At 39.2% G+C, this 19,288-nt stretch overlaps 1 protein-coding gene and 1 long non-coding RNA gene across 6 annotated transcripts in view; one reads left to right on the plus strand and one right to left on the minus strand.

Moving 5' to 3' along the window:
* Positions 1-15,828, plus strand: part of ZFPM2 (zinc finger protein, FOG family member 2) — a 486,324-nt gene extending 470,496 nt beyond the window's left edge. For all 5 annotated transcript variants that reach the window (XM_019032829.4, XM_019032830.4, XM_063709438.1 and 2 more), the window contains 2 exons: positions 7,280-7,504; positions 9,612-15,828. In XM_019032829.4, the coding sequence (XP_018888374.4) occupies positions 7,280-7,504; positions 9,612-12,100 (2,714 nt within the window). In that variant the 3' untranslated portion in view covers positions 12,101-15,828. The remainder of the gene's footprint in view (positions 1-7,279; positions 7,505-9,611) is intronic.
* Positions 1-19,288, minus strand: part of LOC109028098 (uncharacterized) — a 282,602-nt gene that overhangs the window by 6,573 nt on the left and 256,741 nt on the right. Inside the window, exon 3 of the long non-coding RNA XR_010135026.1 lies at positions 6,883-7,000. This is a non-coding gene — a long non-coding RNA (uncharacterized lncRNA). The remainder of the gene's footprint in view (positions 1-6,882; positions 7,001-19,288) is intronic.

The following is a 19,288-nucleotide window of genomic DNA, read 5'->3' on the forward strand; positions in this document are numbered from 1 at the left end:
CCCACTTGATCATGGTGGATAAGCTTTTTGATGTGCTGCTGGATTCGGTTTGCCGGTATTTTATTGAGGATTTTTGCATCAATGTTCATCAAGGATATTGGTCTAAAATTCTCTTTTTTGGTTGTGTCTCTGCCCGGCTTTGGTATCAGGATGATGCTGGCCTCATAAAATGAGTTAGGGAGGATTCCTTCTTTTTCTATTGATTGGAATAGTTTCAGAAGGAATGGTACCAGTTCCTCCTTGTACCTCTGGTAGAATTCGGCTATGAATCCATCTGGTCCTGGACTGTTTTTCATTGGTAAGCTATTGATTATTGCCACAATTTCAGCTCCTGTTATTTGTCTATTCAGAGATTCAACTTCTTCCTTGTTTAGTCTTGGGAGAGTGTATGTGTTGAGGAATTTATCCATTTCTTCTAGATTTTCTAGTTTATTTGCATAGAGGTGTTTGTAGTATTCTCTGATGGTAGTTTGTATTTCTGTGGGATTGGTAGTGATATCCCCTTTATAATTTTTTATTGTGTCTATTTGATTCTTCTCTCTTTTTTTCTTTATTAGTCTTGCTAGCTATCAATTTTGTTGATCCTTTCAAAAAACCAGTTCCTGGATTCATTAATTTTTTGAAGGGTTTTTTGTGTCTCTATCTTCTGCAGTTCTGCCCTGATTTTAGTTATTTCTTGCCTTCTGCTAGTTTTTGAGTGTGTTTGCTCTTGCTTTTCTAGTTCTTTTAATTGTGATGTTAGGGTGTCAATTTTGGATCTTTCTTGCTTTCTCTTGTGGGCATTTAGTGCTATAAATTTCCCTCTACACACTGCTTTGAATGTGTCCCAGAGATTCTGGTATGTTGTGTCTTTGTTCTCATTGGTTTCAAAGAACATCTTTATTTCTGCCTTCATTTCGTTATGTACCCAGTAGTCATTCAGGAGCAGGTTGTTCAGTTTCCATGTAGTTGAGCGGTTTTGAGTGAGTTTCTTAATCCTGAGTTCTAGTTTGATTGCACTGTGGTCTGAGAGATAGTTTGTTATAATTTCTGTTCTTTTACATTTGCTGAGGAGAGCTTTACTTCCCAGTATGTGGTCAATTTTGGAATAGGTGTGGTGTGGTGCTGAAAAAAATGTATATTCTGTTGATTTGGGGTGGAGAGTTCTGTAGATGTCTATTAGGTCTGCTTGGTGCAGAGATGAGTTCAATTCCTGGGTATCCTTGTTGACTTTCTGTCTCGTTGATCTGTCTAATGTTGACAGTGGGGTGTTAAAGTCTCCCATTATTAACGTGTGGGAGTCTAAGTCTCTTTGTAGGTCACTCAGGACTTGCTTTATGAATCTGGGTGCTCCTGTATTGGGTGCATATATATTTAGGATAGTTAGCTCTTCTTGTTGAATTCATCCCTTTACCATTATGTAATGGCCTTCTTTGTCTCTTTTGATCTTTGTTGGTTTAAAGTCTGTTTTATCAGAGACTAGGATTGCAACCCCTGCCTTTTTTTTTGTTTTCCATTTGCTTGGTAGATCTTCCTCCATCCTTTTATTTTGAGCCTATGTGTGTCTCTGCATGTGAGATGGGTTTCCTGAATACAACACACTGATGAGTCTTGACTCTTTATCCAATTTGCCAGTCTGTGTCTTTTAATTGGAGCATTTAGTCCATTTACATTTAAAGTTAATATAGTTATGTGTGAATTTGAACCTGTCATTATGATGTTAGCTGGTTATTTTGCTCGTTAGTTGATGCAGTTTCTTCCTAGTCTCTATGGTCTTTACATTTTGGCATGATTTTGCAGCGGCTGGTACCGGTTGTTCCTTTCCATGTTTAGTGCTTCCTTCAGGAGCTGTTTTAGGGCAGGCCTGGTGGTGACAAAATCTCTCAGCATTTGCTTGTCTGTAAAGTATTTTATTTCTCCTTCACTTATGAAGCTTAGTTTGGCTGGATATGAAATTCTGGGTTGAAAATTCTTTTCTTTAAGAATGTTGAATATTGGCCCCCACTCTCTTCTGGCTTGTAGAGTTTCTGCCGAGAGATCAGCTGTTAGTCTGATGGGCTTCCCTTTGTGGGTAACCCGTCCTTTCTCTCTGGCTGCCCTTAACATTTTTTCCTTCATTTCAACTTTGGTGAATCTGATAATTATGTGTCTTGGAGTTGCTCTTCTAGAGGAGAATCTTTGTGGCATTCTCTGTATTTCCTGAATCTGAATGTTGGCCTGCCTTGCTAGATTGGGGAAGTTCTCCTGGATAATATCCTGCAGAGTGTTTTCCAACTTGGTTCCATTCTCCCCATCACTTTCAGGTACACCAATCAGACGTAGATTTGGTCTTTTCACATAGTCCCATATTTCTTGGAGGCTTTGTTTGTTTCTTTTTATTCTTTTTTCTCTAAACTTCCCTTCTCACTTCATTTCATTCGTTTCATCTTCCATCACTGATACCCTTTCTTCTAGTTGATCACATCGGCTCCTGAGGCTTCTGCATTCCTCACGTAGTTCTCGAGCCTTGGCTTTCAGCTCCAACAGCTCCTTTAAGCACTTCTCTGTATTGGTTATTCTAGTTATACATTCGTCTAAATTTTTTTCAAAGCTTTTAACTTCTTTGCCTTTGGTTTTAATTTCCTCCTGTAGCTCGTAGTTTGATCGTCTGAAGCCTTCTTCTCTCAACTTGTCAAAGTCCTTCTCCGTCCAGCTTTGTTCCATTGCTGGTGAGGAACTGCGATCCTTTGGAGGAGGAGAGGTGCTCTGCTTTTTAGAGTTTCCAGTTTTTCTGCTCTGTTTTTTCCCCATCTTTGTGGTTTTATCTACTTTTGGTCTTTGATGATGGTGATGTACAGATGGGTTTTTGGTGTGGATGTCCTTTCTGTTTGTTAGTTTTCCTTCTAACAGACAGGACCCTCAGCTGCAGGTCTGTTGGAGTTTGCTAGAGGTCCACTCCAGACGCTGTTTGCCTAGGTATCAGCAGCGGTGTCTGCAGAACAGTGGTTTTTCGTGAACCGTGAATGCTACTGTCTCATCGTTCCTCTGGAAGTTTTGTCTCAGAGGAGTACCTGGCTGTGTGAGGTGTCAGTCTGCCCCTACTGGGGGGTGTGTCCCAGTTAGGCTGCTCAGGGTTCAGGGACCCACTTGAGGAGGCAGTCTGCCTGTTCTCAGATCTCCAGCTGCGTGCTGGGAGAACCACTGCTCTCTTCAAAGCTGTCAGACAGGGACATTTAAGTCTGCAGAGGTTACTGCTGTCTTTTTGTTTGTCTGTGCCCTGCCCCCAGAGGTGGAGCCTACAGAGGCAGGCAGACCTCCTGGAGCTGTGGTGGGCTCCACCCAGTTGGAGCTTCCCGGCTGCTTTGTTTACCTAAGCAAGCCTGAGCAATGGCTGGCGCCCCTCCCCTAGCCTCGCTGCTGCCTTGCAGTTTGATCTCAGACTGCTGTGCTAGCAATCAGAGAGACTCCGTGGGCATAGAACCCTCCGAGCCATGTGCAGGATATAATCTCCTGGTGCGCCATTTTTTTAAGCCTGTCGGAAAATCGCAGTATTCGGGTGGGAGTGACCCGATTTTCCAGATGCAGTCTGTCACCCCTTTCTTTGACTAGGAAAGGGAACTCCTTGACCCCTTGCGCTTTCCGAGTGAGGCAATGCCTCACCCTGCTTCAGCTCGTGCACGGTGCACTGCACCCACTGACCTGTGCCCACTGTCTGGCACTCCCTAGTGAGATGAACCCAGTACCTCAGATGGAAATGCAAAAATCACCCATCTTCTGCGTCCCTCACACTGGGAGCTGTAGACCGGAGCTGTTCCTATTCGGCCATCTTGGCTCCTCCCCCTCATTTTATCTTTGTGTGTGTGTGTGGTCAATTGTCCTGGGAATGTAGAAAGAACCCTTAACTGCAACCATTTCAAGTCAGATTCCTGAATGTCACACACACACACACAAAGCTGATGTTCTACATGAGTTCAATAATATTCAAGGCTACTTAGCTGTGAGAAGGTGAGCACCTTTCATTAATGCTTCTATAGTAGAAAAAATGTGGTATTCTTTAGGGCCGTAGACTTAAGACTTAAAAACTTGAAAAAAAGAAACAAAATACAAAATCAAAGTTTGATTAGATATCCTAACAAAAAAGAAGTGTATCCTGGATAAATCAAGACATCTGCTAATGCAAAAAGGTTAAAAAAAAAAAAAAAAAAAAAAAGAAATGCATGATAAGCTTAGAACACTTTATATGGAAAATTTTTAAGTACGCCCTGGCAAATTTACCTTTGCGATTTTACTTCATAAAAAAGAAATTGAACTTAGTTTGTATTTTTGTGTCACAGAATGACACTTCATATGACACAAAATCAGTGGTCTGGAGTCCCAAGATCTGTGTTCTAGCCATATCTGATTTTATCTAGCTCTATGAAAACACATGAGTAGCAGACACATCTTAAGAGGAGAATAGATTCTGAAGTTAGTAGGTAAGCAAAAAATTGCATCTAATCAATCAAAAATATACTTTAAAATCTCTGAGACTCTGAATGAGGCAGAAGAGAAATCCAGAGACACAATGATGTCTTGATATTAAAATAAAATATTTAACTGTAATTAGATTCTTGCTGTAATATCATCCTTTAGATTAAAGAAATTATCAGATGAGTCTGAAATTACTGTGCATTCACTCAATGATATAGTACTTCCCATCTAAGCTAGTATTATTGGATTTCCTTATGGTAAATGTACTTATTTTCTTTCCAGTATCTTTACTTTGATTCTGATAGTGAGGAACTGGAAATAACATGGCCCAACCTGAATTTGAAGCAAAAGGATTTTATTGCCAAAGATTCTTGGAATACCTGATGTTATTGGGAAGCTCCAATGTATGGATGTTAATTCTAATTATAGTGGAGAGTGTATTCTATTTGCTTTCTGTAGCAAGACAGCTATTTATGTCAAATAATTCAGCATAGATGCAGAGAGCTTTTGCTTTCATTCTGAAATTAGTGAGTTAAATTCATCCTGCTTAAATAGACCCTTTACTAAACTGTGTAGCCTCATGAATAGTGTAAATGAAATTAACTTGGAAGGGAAGGGTTAAATAATAAACAGTAGTAGCATATAATTTTATAATTAAATGTTAATTTGAAACTCTATTATTATACTTACTATCCTTACTTCCCTTTCACTAGAATTTGATCATTAGTTTTTCTCCTTATCACCTTTAATGTTATCTCCCTGAGCCGTCTCCTTCACTACCATGGGCTCCACCAACAACCATAAATAACAGTTCACAAATTATAAGATCAGCCATTTCTGCAGAGTTTTAGGCCTCTGTTGCCATTTTTCCCATGTTCTTCTGTATTTCTTACAGAAATATCAGATTCCACATGTCTAACATGAACATGTGCCACTGTTTGCCTGGCTTAGTCCCATTGTACATTTTTATCTGGCATCCCTCTGGATGGTGACCCCTTTCTCTACGAAAGTCCTGAGTTTGCACAATACAAGGTCAGATTTGGTCACCCTGTACATGCCCTAGCCTGAAGAAATCACCTCTCCATCCTCTGTTCCCTGTGTAGACGAATGAAGCCATTACTGACACAGAAGCTTGGGAGCAAAGCAGAGCCTTATTCGTCCGTTCTAGAATCTAATCACCAAGCATTGTTCATGACTTCTAGTCAGTTCTACTTCCTCAGCATAATTCTTCCTCTCTGCCACCCTTGCCATGGAGGCATTATGGAAGAGTGATTAAGACCAGATTCCAATCCCATTTCAACCACTGATGCGGTCATGGATGGGCGAGTAACTTAACACCAGTCTCCTCACCTATAAGTGGATGAAGGGGGAAAAAACACACGTGAAGAAATTTACCATGAGTGAACACATGAAAATGACACATCATAGCATGACCTGATAAATATGGTACCAGTATTAGCTGCAGCTCAAACCCTGTTGTGTTTCCCTTAGAGTACTGCAGTTACCTCCCACCAGTCAAAACTCTTTCTTCCAAATTCACTACCTTCAAAACTAGACTCCACTGCTATGATTCTGATTATGCGATAATATCTGATTATGTCAGTGTCTTGCTTAAAATGATTCAGTGATGCTTCGTAATCATTAAGACAAAATCTAAAACTTGTTGAGAGTCTGCAATTCTTTCACAGTCTATCCCTGCCTCCTACAGCCTCTTCTCTCCCAGACCTATCATGCTCCTTGCCTCAACAGTACAGAAAAGCCTCCCAGCCTCCCAGCTCCTCTCTCAGGCTCTCATGGCTTTCCCTGAGCTGCCCATTTGATCAGGATGACCCAACCCCTTTTCTCCACCGAACCAGCTTAATTTCATCCTTCATACCTCATCTCAGGCTGAGCTCATCATCTTCCCTCTAAACCCATCTCTAATCTCCTCCCTCCACTCCTGCCATCAGCCTCTTTTCCATGCCCTGGGGCATTCCTCAGATACCTCCATCAGAACAGTAATTAGGCTGTAATGTAATTAGCTGACCACATGTCCATCAACCCAAGGAGACTGTATGCTTCCTAAGGGCAGCTGTTTCATCTTTCATTTTGTTTTATACCCAGCCGAACACAGAGTTGGGCACATAGTAGCCACTCCGTATTTACTGTGTTTAAAAAAAAAAATGGTGTCAGGGGTTGACATCAGGGCTAACATTAGTTCAGCCCTTACATCCTTACCTTTTAATCAATCAGATAATTTACATCACTATAAATGAATATTTTTTCTAACCATAAATACAATTTAAAATAAATATCTTAGGCCAGGCAGTGGCTTACGCCTATAACTGCAGCACTTTGGGAGGCTGAGGCAAGGTGGATCACCTGAGGTTAGGAGTTTGAGACCAGCCTAGCCAACATGGAGAAACGCTGTTTCTACTAAAAATACAAAAATTAGCCAGGCGTGGTGGCACTCACCTGTAATCCCAGCTACTTGGGAGGCTGAGGCAGGAGAATTGCTTGAACCCAGGAGGTAGAGGTTGCAGTGAGTTGAGATCGCACCACTGTACTGCAGCCTAGGTGACAGAGTGAGAGTCTGTCGCAAAAAATAAAATAAAATAAAATCAATATCTTGTGTTTTAAATGTTGGAGTCTCCTCTTTCTAGAGTCTGTGGGAAGTTAAATTGCAGAGTACAACATTTCTTTAAAAGTCGAGTCCTATGCTGTAGAACAACACCAAAGACTGTTACTCATCTGATTGCCCAATTAAGAACCTGAGAGTGGAGTCTGAGAAAAATTGAACAAAATGCTGCTTTACCCACAGTTGGTTTCAAATGGACAGCAGCAAATATGTCTCTTGTGTTTTTACCTGCAGAGGATATATTCCCTTGCAAGTCCTGTGGCATCTGGTATCGGAGTGAGCGGAATCTGCAGGCCCATTTGATGTACTACTGCAGTGGGAGGCAAAGAGAAGCTGCTCCAGTGTCAGAGGAAAATGAAGACAGTGCCCATCAGATTTCCAGCCTGTGCCCCTTCCCACAGTGCACCAAGAGCTTTTCAAATGCTCGAGCTCTAGAAATGCACCTGAATTCACACAGTGGTAAATGCCCCTTTTGTTTCTTCTGTTGCTCCAGAAGACTCTATTATTTTTATAAATATATATGCATTACATGTATACATCTATATCTGTCTATCTGTAGCTATCTATAACATCAAAATCAAACTTTCTGGGTCAACCAGTGTGATCTTATGCCACTTATACTCAGCATATGTTACTCAAAGGACTTGGGTCTGAATTCTTTTCTTACAAATTCAGTGCTCTGACCACAGGCCAAATCATTCTATTTGTTCTCAACTGAGGTTTTAAAAAAGCACATTATTTTAAAAAGAAAATCTCAATACCCTTTGAATATTGCCATTTATTGCTTTAGTGTCAAGCAATCTTTGGAAACTGATCATAGTGTTTCCTATATGGTAGGGAAGAAATAATAGGTACATAAATATAAGTGTGTGCTGAATTGAAATAAAGCTACTCTATTGATAGATCTAATTAAAATTACAGTTCAGGGGTGTTTACTTTTAAATATGGATCAGTAAAATATTTCTGACTTCCAAAAGATGCATCATAACAGCTTAGCTGGTTTTTATGACATAAAACTACTTTTAGTACTATGTTTTAAATCCCTTAAGAAAAATTAGGCTGAAAAACAAATAAGCTTTTTAAGGCCCTCTCTTAATAGCAAGGTGGCAACTGTTTCTATTCAATTTGGAATTGTATGCCAGCTATTTTTAGTTTCATTTCATAGCATTCTAATTATCATATTTTTTAAAAAATGAATTTAATCAAATGTACAGAATTCTATTAACTTTAAATAATTTTAGGTACATTCTTGCATGGGACAAACTAGGGACTGAGAATCATAGTTTTTCAGCACCTGTAATACAAACCTTGTAGGACACCTCTGGGTGACTTTCTTAGTGGTCTTTGCCTAGATTAAATAATTTTAAAATGGAAACACATGTTGAGTTTTAAGCTACTGTTCTAACTTCCAGTGCTCTAGTACAGTTCAAGCTTTTGTCTTTGAACCTGTAAAAGTAGGTAATTTCCTTTCTGCTCATCCTCTTTCCTCTCCTTACAAATGAGCTATCTTCATATAGATAATAAAGCAGGGGAAGCAGAAACAGATTGGTTGTCTCAGATGGTAAGGTCATGTACAAAACAAAAAGAGCAGAATACAGGGGTCCTTTAAGCTAAATGGAAAAAGAAAATGAGTATTGGATTCATTAAGGAGAAAAAGAGACAAGGATAGGTAGTCGCCTTTTATGACTACAGGACTAGGTACCTCTGCCATGTTTTCAGCTTATGAATATAAAAGGCAGTCTTATTCTAGTCCAGAGTACAGAGGGGATAAGCCAAGCCTGATTTTACCATATGCTGACCAATGGGAGCTAGAGTCAACCTTAGTGATGCTTACCCACCACAGTCAATGGTAATATTCAAAATATTTAATCATGGACTAGAAATAGGCAGTGATCAATCAGCATGGATGCCAATGCAAAATGACTATATTAGTGTACTGGTAGACTATATTAGTCTACCAGCTAAATATCAGCCCTGGATAGAGATAAACTATGTTCAGCAAAACTACTGCATAAAATTTTAAATTTATATTAATATAAATTAAGATGTTATTAATTACTTTACAAAATGGTTTCTATTTGGCTTCTTTAGAATATAACCTATATGTAGTGTACTGAGAGTTATTTGATTTGCATTGTTTTCAATAGCAACCCTAATGAATGCTCACTTATTCCTAATGTAGAGGCTAATGTTATAGTGAGGTTATTGGATTAGTAATTATAAAATCCGAGGCTTAGGCATGGCTTCATCACTTAATAGCTTTATTAACATAATCAATTCCCTTAGCCTCCTTCAGTGTGTTTCCTCATCTGTAAAATGGAGACACTGACACTTATTCCACTTTGATGCCATAATATTCATGAAAGTACTTTGAAAACTATAAAGTGCTATTAATATTATCATACACAGTAAGAGATGTCACAAGAAAACAGTTAATATCACGAACGAAATTTTGAAAGATTTCATTCCTATGGTGTTGCAAACATTAGGTCATTAGAAAAGGTCCCTGTTATTCAAAAACCAACACACATGTTTCTCATTGTTCTTATTTTGTATGTCTCTCTAGGAGTGAAAATGGAAGAATTCCTGCCCCCTGGTGCTAGTCTAAAATGCACCGTCTGTAGCTACACTGCTGATTCCGTGATCAGCTTTCACCAACACCTGTTCTCCCATCTCACTCAAGCTGCCTTCCGATGTAATCACTGCCATTTCGGCTTCCAGACTCAGAGGGAGTTATTGCAGCACCAGGAGCTCCATGTCCCTAGCGGCAAACTTCCCAGAGAAAGTGACATGGAACACTCTCCAAGTGGAACTGAAGACAGCTTACAGCCAGCCACAGACTTATTGACCAGAAGCGAACTTCCCCAGAGCCAAAAGGCCATGCAGACTAAAGATGCGAGCTCTGACACAGAGCTGGACAAGTGTGAGAAAAAGACTCAGCTCTTTCTCACAAACCAGAGACCGGAGATACAGCCTACAACAAATAAACAAAGCTTTTCTTACACAAAAATAAAGTCTGAGCCCTCTAGCCCAAGACTTGCCTCATCTCCAGTTCAGCCTAATATTGGGCCTTCTTTCCCTGTGGGCCCTTTCCTATCTCAGTTTTCTTTCCCCCAAGATATCACCATGGTCCCTCAAGCTTCAGAGATCTTAGCCAAGATGTCTGAACTGGTGCATCGGCGACTGAGGCATGGCAGTAGTAGCTACCCTCCCGTCATTTACAGCCCTTTGATGCCCAAGGGGGCTACTTGTTTTGAGTGTAACATAACATTCAATAATTTGGATAATTATCTAGTGCACAAAAAGCATTATTGCAGCAGCCGATGGCAGCAGATGGCTAAGTCCCCAGAGTTCCCTAGTGTGTCAGAAAAGATGCCTGAAGCTTTGAGTCCCAACACTGGCCAAACCTCCATAAACCTTCTCAACCCAGCTGCTCATTCTGCTGATCCTGAGAATACACTTCTTCAAACATCTTGCATCAATTCTTCCACTGTCTTAGATTTAATTGGGCCAAATGGGAAGGGCCATGACAAGGACTTTTCCACTCAAACTAAGAAGCTCTCCACCTCCGGTAACGATGACAAAATTAATGGAAAACCTGTTGATGTGAAAAATCCCAGTGTCCCCTTAGTGGATGGGGAAAGTGACCCAAATAAGACTACCTGTGAAGCTTGCAACATTACCTTCAGCCGGCACGAAACATACATGGTCCACAAACAGTATTACTGTGCTACTCGCCACGACCCTCCACTGAAGAGGTCTGCTTCCAACAAAGTGCCTGCCATGCAGAGAACCATGCGCACACGCAAGCGCAGAAAGATGTATGAGATGTGCCTACCTGAGCAGGAACAAAGGCCTCCACTGGTTCAGCAGAGATTTCTTGACGTAGCCAACCTCAATAATCCTTGTACCTCCACTCAAGAACCCACAGAAGGGCTAGGAGAGTGCTACCACCCAAGATGTGATATCTTTCCAGGAATTGTCTCTAAGCACTTGGAAACTTCTCTGACGATCAACAAGTGTGTTCCAGTTTCCAAGTGTGACACTACTCATTCCAGTGTTTCCTGCCTAGAGATGGACGTGCCCATAGATCTCAGCAAAAAGTGTTTATCTCAGTCTGAGCGGACGACCACGTCTCCCAAAAGGCTGCTGGACTATCACGAGTGCACTGTGTGCAAGATCAGTTTCAATAAGGTAGAAAACTACCTGGCCCACAAGCAGAATTTCTGCCCGGTTACTGCACATCAGCGTAATGACCTGGGTCAACTGGACGGCAAAGTGTTTCCGAATCCAGGAAGCGAACGAAACAGCCCTGATGTCAGCTACGAAAGAAGCATAATAAAATGTGAGAAAAATGGGAATGTGAAGCAGCCTTCCCCCAATGGAAACTTATTTTCATCCCACCTAGCAACCCTGCAAGGCTTGAAGGTCTTTAGTGAAGCCGCTCAGCTCATTGCTACAAAAGAAGAAAACAGACATTTGTTTCTTCCACAATGCCTTTACCCAGGAGCAATAAAGAAAGCAAAAGGAGCCGACCAGCTTTCTCCATATTATGGAATCAAGCCAAGTGATTATATTTCTGGTTCTCTTGTCATCCATAACACTGACATCGAGCAAAGCACAAATGCAGAAAATGAATCTCCTAAAGGCCAGGCTTCCTCAAATGGGTGTGCTGCGCTGAAGAAAGATTCTCTGCCATTGTTGCCCAAAAATCGAGGAATGGTAATAGTGAATGGTGGACTGAAACAAGATGAGAGACCTGCTGCCAACCCACAGCAAGAGAACATTTCCCAGAACCCTCAGCATGAAGACGACCACAAATCTCCCTCGTGGATCTCTGAGAACCCATTAGCTGCCAATGAGAATGTCTCACCAGGAATTCCCTCAGCAGAGGAACAGTTGTCTAGTATAGCAAAAGGTGTGAATGGTTCCAGCCAGGCGCCAACCAGTGGGAAATATTGCCGGCTATGTGATATCCAGTTCAACAACCTTTCAAACTTTATAACTCACAAGAAGTTTTATTGCTCATCACATGCAGCAGAACATGTCAAATGAACTAACTAAACATCAGTCACCTTTGGTATCAGTGTTTAGTATGTTGTTCTAACCAGTCCAGAAAAAAAAATAAGCTGTTTGAATTAATCTGGGCAATCAGGAGATAATTCATTATGGCTGAGTTGAAGACTTAAGGTGTAATTTCATTACAGTCCATTAGTAAAGTGTATTATTGGTGCCATTTTCAAAAAAAAATTAATTTATTTTACCAGCAGTATTCATAGCTGTGGTTATGTTATTTTTTATTTAAAAACTTTATATTAAAGTCATTTGTAATGTTATTGTATAGTTATTGTGTAGCACATATGGTTTGCACTGTATAGTAGCTTTTAAAGAAAATAGTCACAATACAGAAAAGCATTTTAGAAATAGCTTCAAAAGCACTTGTGTATCTTGATTTTTTCTTATATGCTGTTGCAGATATATGTATATGCTAAAATATAACTTGCAAAGATGTTCTAAATACACATGCTATAAGTTCGCCTTAAGATTTCAATTCTTGGATAATCAGGCTCCGTTTGCACTTTATATTTTAGCAGATACAGTCTCTTAGTCACTAGGCTTTGCATTTGTATGTAGCTGTATGTTTCCGTCCATTTTCTTAATCCTGAACCTGTATGTTAAATGAAGATGGCAATTTTTTTCTTGTATAGTACTTGTATTTTCTTTCGCTGATGCAGCTCTGTCTCAATTTTTAAACCTTTGCTGTTAAATGCAATACTTTATAAAGAATGAACAAAATTACTGGAAGCAGTATTGTAAGTAATGAGGTAGTATTAATCAGTTTTCTCTTTTGAAAGGCACAGTCTAAATCGAAACCCTAAACTCAATGCTGCAAGTATGAATTTAATTCATATATAAGATCTATTTAAATATAAGAGTAGCAATACTGCACCTGGTGATCACAAAGATAATGTTCTACTTCTGATAGAAATAATTTCTCAACAAATGTTGTTACTATGCATGTATATGGATGGAATAAAATTCCAGATTGTTGGAGAAGTTTGGCATACTTTTTTTCCCTTTAAAATAGAAGAGAAGCCCTAAATCTATTCTTTGTGATGAAAATAGTTTCCAAATGGCACCAAATGGCCGTAATAACACAATGACAAATCAGTAAAGAGAAAGATTGTCCTTTACATACACCTAATTAATATAACTTGCTCTATTAAAATGAACTAGAGGCTTCAAGCCATGAAACTAGAAAAGTTCTTCATTATAACTGTGTATAATTAGCAGAATCTCTCTGTCTGCCTTTCCCCATCATCGCTGCAGCACAGATAAAGAGCAATTTCATGCATGTCTACAAAACTTACAAGCCATATGCACAAGAATCAACACAAATGTTGGTCAAATGCACCCAAGATTCAGATGAAATTTACCGGATAGAGAGGTTTGCATTTTGAGCAATGGTGACGTGGTATGGTAAAGTGACTCTGATGAGTAAAGATGTGCAAATCTAATGCTCGGGATTTGTAAAAGATTGATTTTGTACATCTCATTTGTATAATCCAGGAGTTTGCATATTGAGGGTGAGTGGAGAGCAGAGAATGTGGGCCTAATGGACCAGCCAGAAGCATTGAGAGTGACTTGGCAGGCATGATGGTCTCCTGCAAAATTAGAAATCTCCTGACTTGGAAAGGCAACTACCCACTTGAGGCTAAGATACACTCTTTACAGATAGATAGGTTGTGATGCACTATTATTCATCCATATTGAATCTGGTAACATAACGAGCATAAATGTTGGCCTTAAGCATAACATACAAATACTGTGACAAAACATAAAAAAAAAATACTATGTTGTCAAAAACATGTCTCCAGTTGCTTGTTGAGAATAACTATTTTCAGAATTGAAATCATGGAATTAACTGATGCCTTCCATTTCAGTCAGTGATTAAACAGTGAGGTGAACAGGACTAATGTGCTTAATAGTGTGAAACAGGAATCTCTCAAAGTATGAGATCCTTGGGGATCAATGGAGATGTTCAGAAAGACCTTTGTGGTGCACAGGATGGAACTGGTAGGGCTGAGTATTCTTAAGGGGACTTTCTTCCCCAGTCTCTTTTTCGTCCTCTTTCCTCTTCAAAAAGAAAGAAAGAAAAAAAATTAGCCAAACCAACACATATTTATTGATTACGTGGCTTGTATCCACTATTTAGGGGATGAAGGCAAAGAAATATAACACATGACTATTTCCTCAAAGAGCTTATAATTTGATTCAATTTAGTGCTTCTCAACACTTCTCTCATTAAAATTGCCTAAGGAACATTTAAAAATGCCAGTTATTTATATAGTTTTGTACACTGGGCCTTACCCTAGATCAATTAAAGAAACACTCAAGCCTGTGAGCTCTGAGAATCTATACCTTATAAAACCTGTCCAGGTGGTTCTAATATGCAAACAGTGTTGGGAAATATTGAAAGGTAAATTAGAAGAAAATATGAAGGATAAGTGAGACTAAGTCTAGTAAAAGAACAAAAAGATAAAAGGAAGCCAATATGGGATGAAAGAGTTGGGACAGGCTGCACAAATAGGGTAGGTTCTAGAGAGGTGGATACCATGGTAAGGAAGGCTACCTTTAGGTCGCCCTGAGATATTTGTACAGGGTATCCAAAGGGTGTTTATTTCAAGTATTGTTTGTATAGTTGAAAGTAAGTTCTAGTAGCTGTTCACAGAAAAAGGAACATAGCATAGGTTGAAGTAGTGAGGTTTGGATCAGAACTAGACCCTGGAGAGTGTAGAGGAAGAAAATGGTATTTCTACATGTGGCAGTCACTGTATGTTACAGTAGAAAAGTGGAATGCAACTGGCATGTGAGGGTGAAAAGTGAGTAAAAATTTTTCAAAAGAAGAGAGTTTAGATTGGAAAGAAAAGGAAGCTGAAGTGGGAGGATTGCTCGAGCCCAGGAGTTGGAGACTGCAGTCCCTTATGATCACACCTGTGAATAGTCACGGTACTCATGTCGGGCAATGTAGCAATACCCAGTCTCTAAAAAATAAAAAATAAATTTAAAAAAAGAAAAAGTATAAATAGGGATCTGGTATCACAAGACCTTGAGTGGCAGACTAAGGTTTATGGGCTTGCCTTATACTTTGCCTCTTAAATACGTCATCAAATGAAAACTATGTTTAGGAATGGTAATAGAGTAAGTATGAGGTCTAGATGCTACACAAAGGAAGCTTATTTAAAAGGCCATAGTGATGTTTTCAAATGAGGCGGGGAAATGAGAGCCTGTACCAGGTGAATGGAGAAGCACAAGTGTGGGTACAAGATTACATAATGAATTAATGAGTAACCAACAAGACTTGGTACAAGTTAGTGAAGATGAAATCAAACAAGAAGTCAAATATCTTCAACCCACACTGATTAAAAAATGTCCCATGTTCAATAAACACTGAGGTCAGAATATTACCGTCAGTTGAGTAATCTAGTTGAAGGTAGTAAAAAGAACAATGGTTTATATCGGTTCTTCAGATTGTTGTATTTCAATCACCTATAGAATTCTAAAGCCTACTAAGTGGGAATAGCTTAGTTTTCAAGTTTTTTTTTTTGTTTGTTTGTTTTTTAACAAAGCAATCCTAGGGTATTCTGTGTTGTTTCCCTTGACCACAATGGAGAACCTTTGAATTAAACAGAGAGAGTGGGAAGTTGTGTGCAAAATTAATTAAGCTGGCAGCAGAATTTAGTATATAATTGGTCTTTCAATTGCTTCTTTCTAATATGTAACACATATGAGTGTTTAAAACTACTATAATTTAAAGTAATTCAGCATATATGTTTTAATATTGAAATTAAAATGGAAAATCAAGTTGTTATGGAATCTGTGAGCACTATTTGAAAACCTGTTAGCCAGTGAGAATGCTCTCATTTTCAGGCAAAACTAAGGGTCAGAGATTTTAAGTGCTCAAAGTTATAAAGCTAATAATTGAGAATCAGATACCTGGGTTTTGCCCTCCGATTACCTGCTGACATCATGTTATTTCCTTCATTAAAACAGAAGGCAAAAACTAAAGCATGTGATGATATCAATGTTAGCCAAATGTCTTGGTCTCCAATCTGTGACTTGAAAGCAAGGCAACGTTTCCCTTTAAATGCCTAAATTTCAATGACTTAAGCCCCCACCAGCTTGTATGCCAGAATATGGACTAATAAGCTATTGAGATTTTCCCAGTGTGGTGGCCCTTATGAGACTGCTCTTGAATGGGCTGAGGGGGTCAACACCACCTTCTCCAGGTAAGGACAGCTGCTTTCACACTCAGGTTTCAAGGGAAGAGACACTGCTCTCCCCTTACCACATAATCACCAGCATCAGACATGCCTCACTCTTAATAACACTATCCGTCAGTATTTCCTTAAAGTTCAGGAAAGATAGAAGAGAAAAGCAATGTACAGGATACCCCTCAAGTACTCCAGTGACCTACATCTAACCCCCAGCTTTCTTACAGGATGACCACCTGAACTCTCTGCACCGTAAGTGGATCCACACCTCTCGTGCTAAGGTGTCATAAATAATTTCACAGTAGGACCCAAAGGGAAGCAGTTTTTCGCTCCTCCTAGTCACAAGTTCACCTCTGGAATAATCACTTCCTGCCTTAATACTGACTCCTTTAAGATGCCCCCATCTTATCCTTCTAGCCACACCACATTAGATTCCACAAGTCATCAGAACACTCAGGCCAAGGGCTGCATATCTTAAAAACAGAGGCATCAGTAGTCAGTCCGATATATTTAGAGTGAATTCACTGCCTTTGAGGCCTCTTCTCATTTTCTTTGAGAAAGTGCTTAAAGAAGAAAATATATAAAATAGGTCAATGAGAAAAAGTTGAAAGGACAGGCAAAGGGTAATTTAAATCCATACTTAGAAGGGAAACATTTCTCTAATGAAAGCTGTGAAAACAAAGCAAAAACAAAAAGAAGAACTATTCATTTCATAAGCAACTTTTTTCTATTAATTTATAGAATGGTTGAAGTTCTTGAAGTTGCCATATCTCAAACATTTTCATTCAGAAACATGTCTATTTGTTCCTGTCACCCAGTAATGTTAATAAATATAAGTTGACTGAAAATGGTGGTTTTCCCATAACTAAAGATGGTCGTTCCCCACAACAAATTGTCTTTATTCTTAAAAGCCAAAATTCCCTATAGTTTTTTTTTAAAGATTTTTTTCCCAGTTTCTAATTATCAAGGATTCAAATGATCTTAACTTGGGTCACCTTGTCACATAATAAGGGAAATGTACAAGTAGGAAATATTTTTAGTTTCACAGATGCAAGAATAATTAGCAATCTCCAAAGTATTTCAGCTTTAACTTCAACATTATTCTCTAACACCAAACCTTTATAAGGTTCATTTTGAAAAGTGTCAATATTAAATTATTGACATTTAAGACTCAGAAATTATTTTATACTCACTTGTACATAGAGCTGAGCTTAGTAATTTTCAGTGAGTTTGAAACACTCCAACTTCTAATTTCATGAACTAATATAAGCCATTTCTGTATTCTGCTCCTGCTAGATTATCGTAAAGTAGTAAACAAAGGACTGGATATTAAAGAGTGAAATAAGTCACAAATTTAGTAACTAGTACCTGGTACAGATCCATTATGGTGACCCTTAATAAGGGTTTCTGAATGGATTTATGAATGAATAATGGAGATAGAAAACAGCTGGTATATGAATATATGCGTGAATAATGCATGAAGAAGTAAATGACTAGTTGAGAACCTGATCTAATTAACTAATTAATGAAAAGGGATAATTTGCCAGATAGTTTTCAAACCATTGCTTTTTGATATGGGGATTCATGTTCATCATTTCACTACCATTTCAGGAAAATAAAACCACATGCATATATGAAAATCTCCTTCCTTGTAAAGTCAGTATCTGGCATAAGTATGTCAAACAGACAACCCTATATAGGGAAATAGTTACAAAAGTGTTGGATAGCCTAAGGGAGTTGAAAGGGATTGGGAACCTCAGGAACCCATCGTCACTCTGAAGACTGGAGGAGCAAGAGGGAAAATGGTATTTCCAAGAAACAATGATTATCATGTTGCTATTGGATCTACCACACTATAGCTTTGTAGGAAGCCAGGAGGCCAAACTCCTGCTGATAGTGAAGAATCTCAAGAGTCCAAATTAACATTGATGTCACTGATAAATCCAGAACCCCTGAAGGCTGTACCACTGAGACTGCTGGAGATGGGGTGGCATTTGCTTCCACTTCTTGAAGTGTACCAGTTTCATAGGAATCTGCTATTGTCCACTGTTGCTGCTGCTGTCACCAGAGGTGCCATCCAAAGCAGAAAACAAGAGCTTCTCCTTTCTTCCTGTCTTTTAATATCCAACCAATGTCTTCCATAGGCAAAAGCAAGCCAGACATCACCTGGCAAGGGAGTCTGGAAAATGTGACCTGAGCAAAGTAGGAATAGACAATCAACTGGCATAGACCAGCCTTGAGAGCTTAGCTTGAAAGGTGCTGTGTTTTCTTATCACAACTTCTCATCTTCTACTTGTATCTTTCCTTGTAAGATGGAACAGAATAACTCAACTCAATAGCTAAAATTCTAGCCACTTTCACTCGCTCTAGTATATATAAATCTAACATAAACATTTTCTGTAGATAGGGAGAAAGGAACATATTAGTTCTTCGTGACTGCTGTGATAACAAATTACCACAAATTTGGTGACTTGAAAAAACAAAACTATTCTCTCACAGTTCTGGAGGCCAAGAGTCTGACATCAAGATGTTGGCAGGGCTGTCCTTCCTTCAGTGTCACTGGGAGATAGTATTTTCTTGCCTTTTCTAGCTTCTGGTGACTGTCAGCATTCCTTGTCTTGTGTCTACATCACTCCAGTCTCTATCTCCATGGTAGCATTATCCCCTGTTCTGTCTGCATTTCCTCCTGCCTCTCTTATAAGAACATCAATGATTGCCTTTAGGATCCACAAGGATAATCTTGAATAATCCCCCCATGTCAAGATCGTAAATCACATCTGCAAAGATCTTTTTGTCCTACAAGGCAATATTTAGAGGTTCTAGAGATTAGGACCTGATATCTTTGGGGATCGTTTTTCAGTCTCCTGTAGGGAAGTATTGAAATACTCTGGCCAATAGGGAGGTAGAGGAGAGGAGATAGACAGAAGCCATATAGAGAGAAGACAGGAGCCATCACCCTTGTCAAAAG

The sequence above is a fragment of the Gorilla gorilla genome, chromosome 7, assembly GCF_029281585.2.
Source record: "Gorilla gorilla gorilla isolate KB3781 chromosome 7, NHGRI_mGorGor1-v2.1_pri, whole genome shotgun sequence".
Classification (NCBI taxonomy): Eukaryota; Metazoa; Chordata; class Mammalia; order Primates; family Hominidae; genus Gorilla; species Gorilla gorilla.